The sequence below is a fragment of the Thunnus thynnus genome, chromosome 16 (genome assembly GCF_963924715.1).
Source record: "Thunnus thynnus chromosome 16, fThuThy2.1, whole genome shotgun sequence".
NCBI lineage: Eukaryota > Metazoa > Chordata > Actinopteri > Scombriformes > Scombridae > Thunnus > Thunnus thynnus.
In genome coordinates this window covers 18174697-18193617 of record NC_089532.1, presented here as the reverse complement: position 1 = coordinate 18193617, position 18921 = coordinate 18174697, and the positions used below count along the sequence as shown (strand labels likewise).

The window sequence follows — 18921 nt, the reverse complement described above, 5'->3', positions numbered from 1 at the left end:
ACAAAGTGACTATAACGTTGCCCCTGTTTTTGCTGAGTATGATTATAATGATTAAATGCATGTAAATTTCATCCCTCGTCCAGCAATTCCCTATGAAATAGTCATCTTCTTTTTTTATCAGTCGTATCATCATAAACGTAATCATGAAGAAATTAGGTAAGGACAAAGATATTAGAAGTGAAGGATGATCTTCGGTATGTTACCATTTTAAGAATTCACATCGAAGTGTTCAATTATGACTGTGTTTGGTCACTAAAAAACAAGGACCAGCACTGAGGACAGCAGGGAACCAGATATATGTGACAGTAAAATGATGTCATCTAAACAAACTGAGACATAGCTGGCCTTTAAACTAACAGCATCTCTCCCACATCTTTAGCATTGATTCCTCGTCGTTAATGAAGTGGAAAAAATGTTTTGTTTTGACTGCAGTGGCCTACCACAGTCACTGTCCACACATACACAGAGATAGAGGAAGAAATATGACCTGATGTTGCTCCACATGTCCGCTAGATGTCGCTGTTGTGTATGTTTTATGTCAATGGGGAGAAGCTGAACGGTAGCAGCATCTAAACAGATCACAGCAGCCGGCTGCACTCCCTTGTGCACCTTCAAGATCCCTTTTGTTAACTTTGGCTTTCCATATGCGTTTAATGTCCATCTGAACTGTATTTGATATGTTGTCGATATCGTTAAAGGGCCTCTATCTAATCCAATTAAGGAGCACCATAGTTCCTATATGCTGAGTTGATGAGGGATTACATATGAGTGCATTTTTAAGTTTTATTCATTGGTAATTAGCTCAAGTGTCCTCTCTTCAGTGGGAATTCTTCCTATTGTCCCTCTTGCGAAATCACAGATTGCTCAATATTTCACACATGTGAAGTTTGATTCGAGATCAGCTTTGACAGCATAAAGTTTTGAAATCTTATTAAGGACACTGCAGAATGGGACAGACTTTATTGTCCGAGGAGAGGTTGCCCCTCCTTCGGAAACGTCACAGCTTGTGGCTATAAAGTATGAGTGAAAGGGGAAAAGCGCTGGAGTGTGTTTGAGGCTGGACTGCAGGGAGATAGCAAGAGAGGCGCACTGACTCCATGAGCACAAATGGATGGAAGGAGCCTAATGCAATGGAGACACTGAAGCACGGTGCAGAGATTGGTGCCCTGTAAACTCTGGAAGAAAGGAAAGAGATGCGTGTATGTGGCGAGGGGGAATGAAGAGTAGGATAAAGAGTTTTGATGAAGAGTTGAGATTATTTTTCAGAAATGGCACGGATTTGCTCTCATGCCAATGCGCATTTTGCAAAGATGAGATAGCACTTGAGAAAATGGGATTCCTCCAGGAACAGAACTCACTCACGACCTGAATGAAAAGAGAAAAGGGGATTCTATTCAAATCGGAATTTAGTTTTTTTTGTTGTTGTTTTTTTCCGTTCTTTTTACTTGACAAGCCTCGGTTGTGAGTGAACGCAGAGTGAAATATGAATCTGGGCAAAGCACTTCTGTTTTTCCTCCTCTCAAATTGTGTGACAATGACTTTGTCGCTATCCACTTGCACCACTGTGGACATTGACCACATAAAGAAAAAGCGAGTGGAGGCGGTTCGGGGACAGATCCTCAGTAAACTCCGACTGACCAGTCCTCCTCAAACAACAGGTCCGAGTCAAGTACCGTTTCAGGTTCTGGCCCTTTATAACAGTACCAAGGAGCTCATTGAGGAGCTGGGGAGAGACAGGCAGCAGAGTTGTGGACAGGATAACACGGAGACTGAGTACTATGCCAAAGAGATTTACAAGTTCAACATGGTCAATGGTCCAACAGAAAACAGTAAGTTAACTCCCTTTGACATGTTTGTTTGAGTGTTTGTAAATTTGCATAAATCATATCTCTACTACGAACCCGCTGAGCTCTGGATGTGGGTGGATAAAATATGTAGCTATTATTTGTGATTGGCAGTGGGCCATACAGCTAACCTTTTTTTCTCCCTTTTTTTTAAGATGTAGATGCCCAAACTTGATCCAAAATACCGTGACGTATATTTTTGTGAAAGCACTTGTGCAAATGTATTTACGCCCATAAAACTAAATCCTTTCCATTTGGCCATGATACAAAACTATTAGCTATAAGTGAGACAACATAGTCAAAAAAAAAAAAAAAAAAAAAAAAAAAAAAACAGGATCTAATTTTTCCAGCTGGCGTTAAGTCCACTCGTGTCTGTGCAGCTTTTACGCACAGACGCGCCTGTGAGCAGTGGAGCGGCGCGCAAAGGAGAGGGCAAAGTAAACAGTCTAATTGGAATGAGCACCATTCCTCATACATACCTCACACCAAAGCCATGGGAACTCCAGCCTAAGTCTGATACATTCCTAAGCGGGGAAAATTCTCAGGCAGTTAAGTCTAGTAGCTATTTATTGCCAACTCCAATACCTAATTTCCATTTTCTGGCCGTGAGTTTCCCAATATTTTTCATCCACTGTTACGACTCTCTCACTTCTATTTCCCCACTATTTCTCTCTAGTAGTGAGGAGACGAGTGGCTCTGTGTTATGATCTAATTCCCCTGTTCATCCATATTGGTATTTCCTGTATAAACTATGGTCCATTGATTGTTCCAGAAATCTGAATCAGAAGCTCACTGAGCAGCTCCGTCCGTGATTCTCCGGAGTTTGTTTTTTAAGTGGAGGAGTTGGATTTGTGCCTGTTGACGGTCAGCGGCCGGTTAGTGCGTGGTGTTACCATTTTGAAATCAACAGGTGTTTATGCTGCGCTGTGACACTGAGCAGAGCCTCCAGCATAAGCCCCTGAATCAAATCCATTTCACAGGTCCCACAAAGTGCTTCTGACATTCAAAATACACAGCTCGGGGTTTATCCACTGGTCAGAGGTAGCCAGAGCTCCCAAAACAAACAAGAGGTCTAAGGAGTGGGATCAGTGATGGCCAGGTGCCCAGGACACATCACGCTGGCCTCATACTGTAGCCCATACTGTAGGTGATAATACAAGACGTGAACTTGACTTAGTACTGGCAACACTTACTGCACTAAACAGCTCATCTAAGGAGGATATTACCCAAATTAACACAAGGTGCCAACATACATTAATTAGGAATTTTCTCCTCCTTTCCATTATGCAATCTTAAAGAGTGCAGGACATGTTTCAGTATGTAGGAACATAATGTCTGTCACCTTGATAATTTTGCAGTGTAGTTCATTTTCATTCCTGCTGGATATAATGAGTTTTACATTCACTGTTTTTGGAAGGTGGGAGTGTTTGGGAATAGAGTCAAGTTTTGCTTTTTTTTCGAGCCCAGTTAAAAAGTTAAACAGAAAGTTTTCTCTCATACTTTAATGCACCACATGCTCTAGACTGCTTTTATTAGACATTACTACTAATGCAAATCAAGGTATTTGTTATTTATGAGTAGATGAACCATAACTGAGACAGGGCAGTGATGTAGATGTGCCTAGAAAGCCAGCGTGGCACCTTATGTCACCCATATGCCATCCTGCCTGTCATTATAAACTAAATACTGTTGAAGAAATGCCTAAAGACATCTTAAGTATACCATGATGACACTGAACATAAAGAATCCACTGACTCTCACATCTTAAAATTAGAAAGCTCAAGCCTTGCACACTGAAGCCTGCAGTTTCAGTGAAATTTTAAGCCCATCATTGACTCAGTGTTGGGTCAGTAAAAAATGAGGACCGGCGCTGAGGACAGCAGGGTATCTGATATATGGGATAGTAGAAAGATGATGTCATCTGAACAAACAGAGACAGAGGTCTTTGGCTTATTCCCAAAAACAGAGCATCTCTCCCCCCCAACTCCCACGCCTTTACCATTTTTGCTTCCTCATCCTTAATCAAGTGGAGAGAAAAAAAAAAAGTTGTTTTTCTTCAGAACAGAGCTCCTTCACATTATCTCCTCTACTTCAGCGGCCTGCCACAGTCAGTGTCTACATGCAGCCAAAAGAGGGAAGGAGAGAAATGAGGCCCGGCTTATTTGACAGTTAAAATCAAACCTTTTCATAGTAACATAATGTGAATAAATTTGAAAATTCTAACTTAGGCTACCACAATTTAACTAGAACATTGTGCATTCTTGCTAATATATTTCAAAAGAAATTTGTGTTGTCCCATATGAGGTCTAGACACCTCAGCAGCTGGCTAGCACCTGCTGCCTTATGCTTCCTATTTCCTTTGTTTACCTCCACAAAGCACTGGAGAGACTGACATCACAGACAATCCTCCAGGCAAAAGGGGAAAGAGAGGTGATTCCCGAGAGTTTTTTTTTATCAGTGTCCTGTTGTCTGTGAGCAGAGAGGACAGGGGAGGAGAGGAGGAGAGGGCAATCCTAGACCCGGGAGGCGTCTGTCAGTGTGTGAGCGTGTGTCAGGGTGTGAGGTGTGGTCGAGCATCTGGTTGAGTCACTTAATGTGACTATTCAAAAGTCTGTCCCCAGGCCCTCTTGTACTGCTTCACCACGAAATCCCTCATTTAAATCCTGTCTATGCTCAAATGAATCCAATCAATCAACTGGGTATCATTTTGTTACCCAGGCTTTTTATATGTGACTATAAATACACTTTTGCAAGGCTGTTAATGAGAATGTCCCACAACAAAAGTCAATTCTCCAGTTAGAATCTGATCTAAGAGCAGTGTGTAATTTAACTCAATCAGTAGTCATAATAGTAGATCTAATTTGTTTACCACCATAATGTTTAAAACATACCAAGTGATATTTTTAACTCTAATATTAAACATTAAAAAAATATTTCATGGATCATTAGCAGTGGGTGACTGAAGAAGTGGGACCCTAGAGAAACTTTTTGACATTAATCAAAGAGTTTACAGGTCAAGTTTATGTCAGCATCTCGACACTGGTCTTAGAGAGCTCATGTAAAAATTGCAGGGGTCAGAAAATTAGTGAATGTATTTCATTTTAATTATGCAAGCAATCCCCTCTACTTGCCAACATGGAACAAATTACCTTTCAGACCCTTGGCAAAAATAAGCCATAATGTGAAATCCACCTAAAACCATTGCAATGGGAAAAATGAGGTCATCCAAAAGGAAACCAAAGACTTGATTAGAATTTCAAATCTCCCCTCGAAGTGGGGCTTTCCACCTTCTGTGGGGGAGGCAGGGAGGGTGGGGGGGTGAGGGGAGAGGGAGTAGTGAGTGAGGGGAGGAAAAGGCTACTGAGGTTTCCTCCTTATAGATTGTGTGGAAACACTGGACAGATATATGGCTGGGGATGAATGCTGAAAAGGTCACCTATAAATAGGGAAAGTTGTAAAAAAAACTTTGTGGAAATATCAGATAATGACTGGGAGGACGCTGAAATAGGATTATGGGTCAAACGAAGTACAGATACTTGGAGATGTGCAAGTTCCTTTTGCATGATGACACAGAAACAGCCGAACATCTGAGTTTCCATTGTCCAAAAACAGCTCGAGGTGCAAATCAGCTAAAGGTGCAATGCCCCTTTTAACCACCAGCAAATCTGAGGCTTGGTAATAAAGCTTAAGCTTGGGGTAATAAATTAGCCATGGCTTGGCTGTAAATGACTGTTTCCACTTGGCTCGTAAAAAGTTTGCTATGTGCTTGTTTTGCTCAACACTGCATGTGCTTGGCCTGTTAAAATAATAAACTATTCAACGGTATTATGGTATAAAAAAGGGGAAAGGCTTCAGTGCAACAGGAAGCTTTTCAGATAAAATCATAATGGGGCCATTTATTTAGCAGATTCTGCTAAAGGTCAGTGTGGCATGCTATCACATACACACACCCACATGCCATGTTAAGGTCTACAGCAAGTTATTACTTGTCAAGCATGCATTCAGTGGAATTACTGTCATGATGGAGTTGCCCTCCTTGTTTGGTTGCTCAGGTATTGTCCTGTTCCAGCACTAGAGCCCACATGTTGCCGGCTAAACCTCTTGATCCAGGGAAGTACTTGGCTTGTGTCTGAGCCCTCAGAGCACCTGTTGGGTTCCAGAGCTGGTGGGAGGAGCGCGCTGCCGTCCCACTGCAGCCTGCTCAAACCACCACATGGGACATTTGGTTTTCATTTCATGACTTCAACTTGTTGCTGACTTGGACCGCACAAAGCATAAACAGATGGTTCGTGGTAATGGCTCACATCTCCCTGGAATGGACTAGAAATGGTTAAAAATGTTTTTTTTCTATCTGTAAGCTATCTAAACTTGTAGTGGGAAATCCTCTGCAAAAAGCTTATCAGTCATCAGAAGGTAAACATGTCCACCCCTGTAAGGATATCTGTGGAAAATAGGCTTTGATTACATGTACACAATGAGGTAACAGATGAATAAGAGCTTAAAGGGATTCTGACAAAAGAAATAGAGAATTTCAGTCTTATTGGATATTCCAATTTTTTTGGTAGAAGAAAACTTTAATAACATTTTTAAAGCCAATCTTGAGTCATCATTTCCATTTTACCTGCAGATGACCTCCCCTACTGCCCAAGGGGTATCACCTCCAAGGTATTCCGCTTCAACGTCTCGACCATGGAGAAGAACTCCACCAACTTGTTTCGGGCCGAGTTTCGAGCTCTGCGGATCCCCAATCCCGGCGCCAAGAAAAACGAGCAGAGGATTGAGCTCTACCAGGTGTGTGAACTGACCGCTGGTTTCCACTGTTAGCAGAACACAGGGGGTAATGTGCTCTATTTCTCTCAGAAGGCCTATTGCTAAGAGCCCGTGTAGGTCAGCGAGGAAGATGAAAACATTTATATTAGGGTGTCCAACTCCCTCTCTTCTCTTTTCAAGCGCTGATCATTATTCCATGTGCTTACAGTCAAATGGATTCTACATTAGAGCGAATTTAAGAGCTTGCACAGCCGTCTTTGAGAAACCCTAGATTACCATTCGACGATTTCTTCTTTCTTAGCTGTCAATCTCAAAGCAGTTGTCCATCCTTATTAGATCAAGTAAGGCATTATGCTTTCAACAGGGGGTTTATAGATCTGCACCTGCATTTGTGTGTTTATGAGCATTTTGTTTTTTTTGTGGTGTGTGTAAAATCTGTTAGATCATCTATATGTGGGGTGGCAAAGATCTTTTTTCTTTTTTTTTTTGGTTCGGTTTCCTCATTAATCTCCCGTGAGAGACTAGGAGTAATGATCAGGTTCCAACATTTCCTGCCAGGGAGACAAGCGTCTCCGGACTGCATACCACCTCTGAGGCAGGCTCTGGCCAGCGCTGAATACAGACTGTCAGGCCCTCAGATTGTTTCCAGGGGCCTAGGAGGAGATAGAGGCAGGGTCACCCACTGGGGGAGTAAATGGAGCTGCTCACTCGCCCCCACACTTTTCAGGCTGGAGCTGATTGGCAGAGGGCTGACGCTGGCAGCCCTCGGCCCCTCGTTCCCACAGGAAGACAGATTAGATGCTGACAATGTTCAGGAACCTGGTTATCCTAGCTCTGCTGTGGGGCTAAGTGCTCATACCCACCACCCAAACACACATATTTCTCACTACAGATAAACACCTTTGTTCAGAGAAGTGCTGGTGCAGATATGAATGTCTAAACCACACTTTTTCAGTCAGATTGCATTTTCCTACAACCTTGGTTTGGGGTCTCGACATGATAACACAGTTAGGTCATGAATGCCAGCAGAGATACCTGCTTTCTGAACTGTGTGACACTGCATCTGGGAGCCCGGCTCAAGTCAAAGTTTGAACTGCTGATGTGAAGGACAGCCAGGTTCTCATTGGCAGGAGGGTAACACGCAGGCATTAACTTGCAAAATGGGGATATCAACACAGGGAGTCACTTTTTCCATGAAGAGTAGACATTTGGCCCAAGGCATCCTGGAGAGTCTGGCTCAGACAGACAGCTCTGGTTCTGTGTGTGTGTGTGTGTGTGTGAGTGCACGTGTGTGTGAGTGTGTAAAAGAGAGAGAGAGAGAGTTTATGCAGCTGGGTCACATTTTCATCTCTCCGCACAGATCCTCCAGAAAGACGACCCCAAAGCCAAACAGCGCTACATTGGGGGCAAGAACGTCCTGACCAAGGGAACGTCTGAGTGGGTCTCCTTTGATGTTACAGAGACAGTGAGGGAGTGGCTGATGTACCGACGTGAGTGGGGCACCTCAATTTTTCCTTGCATCACACCTTATTACATATCAGTGCTCCTGCCAAAGAGCACAAGTTCATTTGAAATGAAGGATAATGGTCTTGGGGGGAAAAAAAATGTCAGCTCCTTACATCCCTCTGCTCTCGTTTTCCCCCCTCAGAGACCAATCTTGGCCTGGAGATCAGTGTGCACTGTCCCTGCCACACTTTCAGGCCTAACGGTGACATTATCGAGAATGCCAATGAGGTGCTAGAGGTCAAGTTCAAAGGTGAGATTGCATTTAATACCTCTGTGATGCGAGAAGTTAAGATGGTTTGAGGTTGTGTTCAAATTGTCAGTCAATCAGACACATTTATATAAATCTATATGAAGAATATTAGGATCAGGGGAAAAGAAAAACACAAGTCCTCAAGAGCAAAAATGACATATAAGTAAAATCAACAATGGTTACAGTTGTCGAATTTAGTGGGGTGTTCTTACTAGGAGGTTTAGGGGTTATGTGCCAGATTATTTTTTGGCAGGCATAGTGACGGATTTTGTTAACTTTGGACAGAGCCAGGCTAGCCCCCTGTTTCCAGTCTTTATGCTAAGCTAAGCTAACCGACTGCTGGCTGCAGCCTCACATTTTAACAGACACATTGAACTCTCAGCAAAAAATCAAATAAACATATTTTCCATGATATCTAACTTTTCCTTTCAATATCTCTCTCCTTGATGAATCTAAGATTGTCTACTCTCATCATCTTTCATCAAATTTTGGATCAATAAATCAGGTGTCTTTCAGTATTCTTCTCTGATTAAATTTGTCCTATTTTAAGACTGCATCTCGGTCTCAATCTCTCCTGTTGTGCATTGAGGACAGACTCTTTCATCTGCAGGTTTCCTAGATTTTGCGCATCATGGCCTATGACCAGATTGTGGTCGCTCGGTCTGCATTTGGTCAGGATTTGTCCCCGCTTTTGATCACTCACTGTGAAAAGATGTTCTGCCAGTTTGTATTCTTGATCGAGGGCCGGATAACAATTCAGTTTATTTGATTTGTGTTTGATTTGTCTAAATTTCCAGATAGACATCTTGTGTTTGTTGAAACTTGGGTTTATTATGATTAGCGCTATTGAGGTATTGTTGGTTTTAAGATGATTTGCATTAGTGGATTTCAGGACCAGTTGATATAAGAGGCTTTTTTTGGATTCCAGTTTCAGATGTTTCCAAAAATCATATAATTTTTTTTTTTTTTTTGGATAATTAGTTATCAGTGGATCATTGGTTGGTCATTAGTTCTTCTTGTGATGTCTGATATGGCCCTACACAATTCTTTATTCAGGGCCTCTACAGGGAGCTCCATTTGGTGTAGTCATGTTGGAAGAGTGGACCCTATACTTTACTTCTACAAGGGACAGGGGATTGAATTAAAGTCAAAATATTTTATATCTCACTTCAATTACTATACCTATATTCTGGATTTTTAAGTGTAGCACACTTATCAACATGTGCCTCAAGCAGTGATACTCATTGAGGTCTCTCCAGTAAGATAATGGGTTTCCTTTCTACAAAGAAGAGAGACACAGAGCATGGGAATACAGTTGATCTGGTATCTCACTTAGCATTGGGGCCCCCGGGCCCTCGATCCTGGGAACACTCCCGACTGGCTTGGCCACAAGGAATGTGCTGCCACGGCGCTCAGACGTTTGGCCCCGAATTAAAGAGGGGCCAACATATCCACCAGCAGCATCTCTCCTGAGATATCCACTGCTTTAGCTATCAGGGGTAGATTGGATGAGCAGACGCAGGCCCAGGGGGGAGAATGGAGGAAAGAAGGAAGTTAGGGACCAGTGTTGAATAAGGAGAAGGGTGAAAAGTGAGCCAGAAATGAAATGAGTGAAGCTCAGCCTGGAGATGATCCTTCCATAAAAATTACACTAATGAGAATCAAATTGTGGTTCGACTGGAGCCAGCTCTCAACAAATCTTCTATGTTTTCGTGCTGTTTGTTGTTCTTTGTATCTTCCTGACTAACTGACTTGTTCCTGCAGGTATGGAGGGAGACTACGATCAGAGCCGTGGGAAAAAACAAAAGGAGCAGCTCTACCCCCACCTCATCCTCATGATGCTCCCTCCCCACAGGCTGGATGCCCAGTCCTCCTCCCGCAGGCGCAAGCGGGCACTTGACACTAATTACTGCTTCAAGTAGGGCACATTTTCTTACACTGGAAAATGTAATGCACTGCTTGGACTATTGTTTATTGTCTTTAACTCTCTAAAATAATTTCTCTGGCTGCACCTGCACTGCCAATTTTGGAGATTTGAGCACTTGTTAGAAGACAGATTATGGGTTATAGTTTAAAAAAGTGACATTACTGTCTTGCAGGCAGTTGTGTCTTATTGTCAAGTTGTGCTGTACACCAGCCAAGGCAACATGAAATGGAAATATCATCTGTCATGTCTCAAAAATATGGCAGGGAAGAAAAGTGCATGGGCACAGGATACATAGGATAAGCTTTTGTTAATCAGCTAGACGAGCATGACAGAGGTATTAGCTGATACAAGTCAGGATCTGTCCCAGAACCAGCAAACGCTACCTCCTCTTACACGCTGTCTCCTCAGCTCTGGATTTCCTCTGTCAGGCTGACAGGCAGCACCAAGACACCTGGGCTGACTCCAAGAGGGAAAATAAGGGCACACCTAAGAGTGGAATTTCTCAACTTCTCTCATCTCTGGCAGTGAGGCCGTAGGGAGGAAAATGTATGCTTAAATTTGTTTGTAATTAGTGAAATGAAGAGTGTAATCCCCTCTCCCTTCTTGTCTGCAGCAATTATGAGGAGAACTGCTGTGTGCGACCACTATATATTAATTTCCGCCAGGACTTGGGCTGGAGGTGGATCCATCAGCCTGAAGGTTATTATGCTAACTTCTGCTCCGGCCCCTGTCCTTACCTACGTAGCGCTGACACCACCCACAGCTCGGTGAGACAAAGTGCCACAACACATTTAAATAATGAATAATGTTTGGGAGATGTGTTTGCTGATCCCATTCGCCTTCTGTTCTTTCTTCTACAGCTGCTGAGCTTATACAACACCTTGAACCCAGAGGCGTCCGCCTCACCCTGCTGTGTCCCTCAGGACTTGGAGCCCCTCACCATCCTCTACTACGTGGGTCGCTCCCCGAAAGTCGAGCAGCTCTCCAACATGGTTGTCAAGTCCTGCAAGTGCAGCTAAACGGCTTTGGGGCCCCAGCGAGAGACATGGGATGTGACGGCTCCCAGCACTACTCAGGAGCGGGTATGAGGTGTTAAAGGGGGGGGGGAGGCGCGGTACAGTTTGTCCTCCATTCCTCCTGCTTCAGCCTTGCCCGAGCTCTCTCACGAAAAAAATCAAAACCCCGCCGACAAGATGCGGCCCACCACTCCGCTCACAATCATTGGCAGCATTTACCCAGAAGACTCGTCAAACAACACTTCACTAGCGGCACCCTCAAACCCATCAGACCTCTTGTTGACCTTCAGCAATCGCCTTTCTCATCAGTGTTTCTCATGTTTTATTTCATATGCCAGCATTTTGAACAGCCTGTACCTCAGTATTTCGTGATATTTCATGGTATTCAAAAGAGGAACAGAACAAAAAAAATTGTCTCCCAGTGGCCACCGCATTCTTAAGGACATACAAATAATTGGGGTCAAAAAAGAGAAAATGACTGAGCATGCAGACTGAACTCAGCGTGATAGGAATTCATCAAAGAGGGTAAAACAAAAATGATTGTTTGCTGAGAGCAAATACATCCCCGGCCAATCACGCACGGCCCTGACACACAGGACACGTTTGGATGTCTGAGCTGGAAACCGAGGCTGTGCACGCCGCAGCTATCTACACTGTTTATTTAGGATTAAATGCCGTTGAATAAAAATGATCTTAGGAAAAAAAAAAAAAGAAAACATGCTGGAAACCAACCTTTATTCAAAAGTAGTATTTCCATGGTTATGTTTACCTCTGTAATGCAACAGGATGGTGATTCCAGGGATTGTTTCATTTTACAGTGAAGCCTTTCTGTTGTATGAGACAATGTATGTCACTAAGTGAACACTTAACTAGATCACGAACTGTAAATGTTTTTCTTATTACTCTTGGAAACACTTTTTTTTTAATTAAAAATGGACAGTTGGATAGAGTTGTTCTATTTTTGTTATTGTTGGAGGGTTTTTTTGTTTTCATTAAGTATTTTAGAGCACTTTATTTTAAAGGGTGATGGAGTAAATTTAGATGACCAAAGTGAAGAAATCAACCACTTCCACTGTACCTAATGTTGAACAAATACTGTATATTTACTATTGTATTCTACATATTCATGTCAATGTTGTTTGCTACAAACAGCCTAAATGATTCCAAAAATATTACATTTCCATGCATGTGTACTGTAAACAATCAGGAGCGGAACAGATTAAAATATTGGACTGTAAACAACATTGAATCACCACAGTAGAATATACACACTGATTTGGATTCTACTGTTGGATTCTTGTAATACAGCATGCACTGGCTTTAATAGCAGTAAATCCACAACATGAAGTTTTAACATCAACCACTGCAAATTTTACAAAATACCATCAAGTATATTAAAAACAGTACTGTTGTACTGAGCTGAAAACTGCAATCTGTGCAAAACCACTCTGATGATAATCATCAGCTGATATGAGAAAGACATGCATGAAATTCAAGTATTTCTGACAAAGTCATCATAAACATATGCTGAATCTTATGATATATAACAGAGATGCTTTATTCTATTAACACGCCCTGAGTGAACTCGCTATATGGTCCCAAGCAGCAGAATATCCACGAGGATATTGGTCTGCTGGTGCAGCATTAACCTTCATTATAGGCAAGGCTGTGCATAACCATAATTCCTCTTTATGTTATGCTTCAAGCTACAGAAACGGCCGAGAAGGCCTTTTGTTCGACAATGTACGATGTAAATGCAATAACACAATAATTTACTTCTTAAGACAAAAAATATTAAATTTGGTCCATCCATAAAAACATCAACATCTCAGCAGTTCACAGGAATAATCACAACTGTATTCTTGATACAAAACTTAAATATCTGTCAACCCTGCAACAATGTTACATCATCACTGAGAACAGGAAACAAGGCAGAAACTAATCCGAGTTAAACTCTAACAATCAGAATTTTCCTTTTTCGTTCCTTCGAGCACAGGATGCTAAACTTTAACACATCCTTTGGTGAGGACCAGAGAGTCTGATTTGGCAACTGTTTGGATTCCAACAACAACTGGGAGTCAGAGTGTCTAATGCCAGAAGCCGCACATGAAAGGAACCTCCCTGCATACTCACCATTCATGGCAGCAAGATGAGAAACTGCTCAGGCTACAATACTTGTCAAAATCTCATCAGATGTCTATCACGGACAAAGCCCTCATCTAACCTGCTTGTATAACTTTTTAGGGGGGGAAAAAAATGTACATGAATGGAGTGCACATGCAAAATGCCTGCAGGGCTTGAAGAACCATCTGCCGAAGGCTATCTGTCTGTGAAATCTTTTTGTGGCATCAGCAGCATGGAGAGAATGAGGGCGGGCAACTGTTGGGATATAGACTGAGTGCCAAAGGGGATAGAGGGGTTGGAGGGGAGGGGCTGAAAAGGCCATCTGATGTTGAGCTGCGCAACAAAATCCCAACCTGCGTCAAAGCTGGGCATTCCTGGCCTGGCATACTATCCTCTTGCATGTCTGTGGCTGTATCAGAGAGAAATTAATAGGACCCTGTTCGATGTCTGGCACGCTTTCATCTGTTGCTGTTGTCCTTTCCCAGAATACACCTCTGTGATGTGGGTATGTAGTTACATGCAGAGACACCTGTCAGGCCAGCAGAGCGGCAGGACGTGCCTCTGGTCGCCTTCGTGTCATCTCTGACTGGGCTCCTGGGCCTGGAACAGCTTGCGGTACACAGAAAGACCTGGAAAGCAACAGATGAAAGAAAAATGAATATAAAAGAGGTGGAAGGGCAGCACTCGGTCCTCCCCGCAGAAGAAAAAAAAAAAACAGGAATGCTCAGGTGAAAACTTGAAAGACTTCCTTAAGAAGTGGTGAATGTTGTGTTGATTCTTTTGATTATTAATGGTCAAGGTGTTTAATGGTCGGGTTTTGACCTGAACGTGGGGAAGACCAGCAGATCTGCTCAGTCAGCTCAGAGGTTAGCCTTTTGTCTGGCTGTCCCTTCACTCGCAGCCCCTCATCCTATCGCCTGGCGCGTGTCCAGGCATCCAGTAGAAAAGGCATTCCAAGTACAGTTAGAGCTGCCGTGTTTGTGCTCCCAAACAGTATTCCCTTTCATTCCCTCTCTGCACACTCTGTTTATTTTGGTGCTCTTTTACACCGTGGGGCCTGACTGAGCTGGAAAACGAAAACATCTCCCTGACTTCCAATCCGATGACATGACCGCTGGAAGCAGCTTCCTCTAGCTCAGCAAAAGAAAAGATAAAGGGACAATATTCTCTCTTACAATCCCCACTCCAAATGACACTTGGAACAAAAAATGTCAAACAAATGACGTCAAGTCGAGTTTAATCGACGGCAAATTGACCCAAAAGATCTGACAGGTGTGATCGTGATCCACCATAATTATTTATTAATCAAACAGTTTGCATCTTTGTGTGCAACAATAGTTCTTACATACACACATCTCTTATTACATTTGCTTATCTACTATTAAAATACATTATTCAAAGAAAGTGATCCACCTTTTTCTGTAAAGAAAACACTTTGAATCAAACAACTATTAGCTTACATAATACATCTGAGAAGGGGATGACAGCCAATAACTACCTTTCCTCCCCAAACAAGGCACCACACAGTCTGATTTTGAAAGAGAGAGGCTTAAACTATTCGTCCTGACATTATCACACTCCCATTAATATGGCACAAGTGCAGCATTCATTTCCTTTTAAAACTGAGAGCGATAAATCTTCCCCCAGTCACCGGCTGCGGAGGCCTGAGAACTTCAAGAAAGGGAAGGAGTGTAAAACACATGTGGCCGATAGAACCTGTAAGCTTTGATAGCTCCTCATCAAAACGCTGCCCTCATTTCATGTCACAAATAAACAGGAGTGACGCACACAAGAAACGGGGAAAGAAGGGTGGTTTGATGGGAGCAGGAAAAGTTTTTGGAGGATAAAGGGAGAGTTTTACAGAGCGAAGAGAGGAAGAGATTACGAGAGCGCACAAGAGAGAGATAAAGGGAGAGTGTGATTAATGATGGTTGACAGCTGATCATAGAGAATGCTCTCCATTTTGACCCGCTTTAACTCCCTGTCAGAGTCAATCAGGGGAGCTCAGTCATCTCGCTACAAAGGTAAACTGGGCAGGCAGAAAGACCTGACTCACTCCTAAGCTCCACAAAGGCTGTACCCCTTCTAATAACACCATCCCCCTCTCCGAAACACCACACTGAGTCTCTGTTCAACTCCCAGTTCCATTCTCAAAGCATGGATAAACCTGCCCTGCTAACTGGTTTTGGTACTAGGATTGTTTTTTTTCTCTCTCTCCTCTCTCTCTCTCTCTCTTTTTTTTTTTTTTTTAAAGTTTTAAAAGTCAGGGGCGAAGCATCTCCCCCACCCTTTGCGCCCTAAACGACGGAAAAAATGCATTCATGAAATTCAGAAGCTGCTCCCAACGGATCCAGTTACAGTAATTGATGAGTTTATAAGATGTTTGTTAACCTAAGCCAGCCTTCATACTTTAGGGGGGAAGAGGGAGAATGAAAAGAAATGTTCTGGTCACAGACACACGCACACATATTTTCAGGAGGTGCACAGCTACCGTACTTTTCCGACAGCTCAGTTTTGGACAAATGTAGGCTGATCTCTGGTTAAGCTTTGCGACTGTGACACTCACATGATGTGATGAATGGTATGATTTTCTAATGCTAATGTATAGTATGGAAAAAGCGCCTTGATCAGACAAACAGATGTGTGCATCAGCTTAAACTGCTTAATTTCACTGTTACTTCAATAAGCTCAACACTTCGCTCAGCTCCCGGCAACTCAGGATGGAAAGAGTTGTGCAAGTACTGAAAGATGACAGGGCACACATGAGTGCATGCACCCACAATTGCAGTGCGTTACCCACAATAAACTCAGCGAGGGCTGAGCTACATTTTCATTTTCTTGGTGTGATTTCTGGGGTACAACTGGACAAGGCTTTTGGCAGATGCATAGCAATTACAACTGGGGAGGAATGGCCAACAGATGGGAATACCCGATCACTGGATCTCATTACAAAAGAAAGATGTCATCACTGTTATAGCTCTTTATCCTTCAGCAGTAATCTGACCTCTAGTCTTGGACACATTCAGACTATATGATCAAACAGCAAATTACTGCACTGGAGAGTTTGTTTATGCCCATTCAGTCCTGGCTGCTTCAACTCTACTTGGCATGAACTCTAAAGAGGGCGACGGCACTTCGAGTCATTTCAATCTAATAAGCAATAAAACTTCGCCTGTACTGAGGTTCTGTTTAAAATTTGTACAGTAGTTATTTTTACAAGAGTGTAGCTGTGCAAAATACATTTACACACCCTTACACCACTGGGCAAGCAGGACCTGGGTAAAAATATCCAGTGGTGTTTATCAGTCCTCCATGGGGAATGTCCACTATGCCTGTAATCACTGACACTGGCATAGAAAGGGCATAACTTCCCCTCTGCATGAGGACCAGCGGGCACCAGCGGGGCCAAGTTACAGCACGGAATTAAGCACGTGCGGAACTGCAGCATCAGACCCACCTGTTTTACCGCAGATGGCCTCGTAGACCATATGCTGGCCGCTGGACACGGTTCCGCTGGCTGAACTCTCCGCAGACGTCTGCCTGTTAATCAGACATAAGATATGTGTGAGTGATGAGCAAAGGAAAGACCCTTCCCCTGTGGTCTTGCGTGGTGACAAACTGTATTTAAAAAGGCCACGCTTATCGCCCAAACTGTTAGGACACCTCGTTCTGGATTTAGCTCAGTGCATTATTCAACTCTGAGCTAAATATTTAATCAAATATATTAAGATAACGGTTTTTGGCATCTTGTGATTGTTTGAGCTTATGTGTGTGTGCACGATGTCTGATGAGTCACTCGGCAAACTTGAAATAGCCTTTCTGTGTGTGCAGTCAGAGGAGCCCAGCAGGGGTTAAGTGTTTACTGAGTGCCTCTCATGAGCTATTGTGACAAGAAGGGGGCAAATTCCTGCTGCTTGTCCTGGGTGATGTGATTTTCACATTGGCAAAGTTATTCTGTTGATTACTGAGTGTGTTTCACTGCAGGAAACGGCTATAGAAAGAAAAGGCACATTCATACAGAGTGAATAGTGAATACTGTGGTATTTTCTTAGTATATATCAAAGAGCTTTGTAGAGAAATCTAGAGATCATAGACAACAAATTACAAAGCCTTTTTTTTTCACATTATCAGACAGCAAACAGTGTTTTCACAGAGTAAACCATTAGGAGAGCTGGTGAAGCGTGGAGCGGGAGCAGACATGTCTGTAACCTTATACATTAAATCTGTTAAGCATTTTTAGGGGGGAACAATAAATAAAGCTTAGCTGGCATTAACCTCTCGCCCCATAACAGCAGCTTGCCAAAGGAGCATTAACAAGGTAATGAGGGTACACACAGCCTCCTTGTAAGGGGCTGCACAGTTGTTCTTTCATACCATTACACAACCACAAATAGAACTGGCCCACTTTAAGCGTGGCATACCTCGACAGGAAGCAACCCCTTTCATATTGAGAGGTGTGGGGGTGGGGGGTGGGAGAGAAAAAACTTGACCTCTGGGTTCTTCACATCACTTTCTTTGTCAACAGTCTCTCATTCTGTCGCTTCGAGAATCGGGCAGCCGGCAGCGCTGTACTGTAGGTGAGAACTAAATCTGAACTTGTAGTATACCAGCCCAAAGTTGAAAAATGTTTTAAGTATGTAGAAGTTTTCAGACTGACCAAAGGGGATAAAGTTTAACCATAAACACACTTTTGGCAGCTTCGGTGTGTATACAGTATCCTGTGAAAATAACTACTGTTGTGGCTGATTAATAGGGAGTGAAAGCAGCGGCAGGGCTGACATTAATGGTGCTGCTGTAATTGTCACCCTATTAGTAATGCCACACGACAGGCCGGGTTTCCGTAGTTACAGCTGCAACTAGCCAAACCTCGCAAACAAAATACCAAACAGGCTAATTTATTTGTGTTACAAATTGCTCCTTTCAAAGCCTTCACAGAAGTCATACCACTTTGAGTCCTTGCAGCCCCTCGGGTTGGCAGTTGTGGTATGTTGATAGACCAGAGAGCCCTGCCCTGCCCTGCTGAGTATGATACCAACATTTGCAAGTGCACTGCATGCGAGTTAAGGTGAAAAAAAAAAATCTAAGTCACTCAGAACTCTTGCCAAGGTCCCTTCAGGCTCTTTTAGTCTTCAATTAAAAGTCAGTGATGACGAGTCAGTCAGACCAATCACTAGACAGGAGTCAGCATTTTTACACTAAGCTGATTGGACGGCGTCCATGTGAAAGTCTTATTTTGTCTTTTAGGCCTTCTGACAGAGGAAATCATTTGGCTGCATCGGCAAAAATCTTCACTCCATTTCCCCTCCTAAACAAGACCAAAAACCAAACGTCACTCTGATAAATACATTCCACTAACAACTACCAGTGATCATCAGTGGTGTATAACACAAAAGGAAAAAACAGGCAAGGTCAGAGCTGGTGAATTTGTATCAAACTGTTTTCACTTCAGCAGCTGGCTAGAGGAAGGTGTTTGGAGGGCTGGAT

General features: G+C 43.0%; 2 protein-coding genes across 8 annotated transcripts in view; one reads left to right on the top strand and one right to left on the bottom strand.

Annotated features, from left to right (window-relative positions):
* Nucleotides 1-1028: 1028 nt before the first annotated feature.
* On the top strand, nt 1029-12258 carry tgfb3 (transforming growth factor, beta 3). The gene is made up of 7 exons (XM_067615288.1): nt 1029-1829; nt 6472-6635; nt 7975-8104; nt 8263-8370; nt 10135-10288; nt 10911-11064; nt 11158-12258. Exons 1-7 carry the CDS (start codon nt 1484-1486, stop codon nt 11314-11316), a joined length of 1215 nt encoding a protein of 404 aa, XP_067471389.1. The 5' UTR covers nt 1029-1483; the 3' UTR covers nt 11317-12258.
* A 134-nt stretch (nt 12259-12392) lies between these two features.
* The window catches only part of ttll5 (tubulin tyrosine ligase-like family, member 5), a 54548-nt gene continuing 48019 nt past the window's right edge, over nt 12393-18921 (bottom strand). For 6 of the 7 annotated variants that reach the window (XM_067615275.1, XM_067615274.1, XM_067615279.1 and 3 more), the window contains 2 exons: nt 16895-16977; nt 12393-14066 (listed from right to left, as the gene is read on the bottom strand). In XM_067615275.1, coding sequence (XP_067471376.1) covers nt 14014-14066; nt 16895-16977 — 136 coding nt within the window. In that variant the 3' untranslated portion in view covers nt 12393-14013. The remainder of the gene's footprint in view (nt 14067-16894; nt 16978-18921) is intronic. The other variant, XM_067615280.1, reaches the window with a different exon arrangement.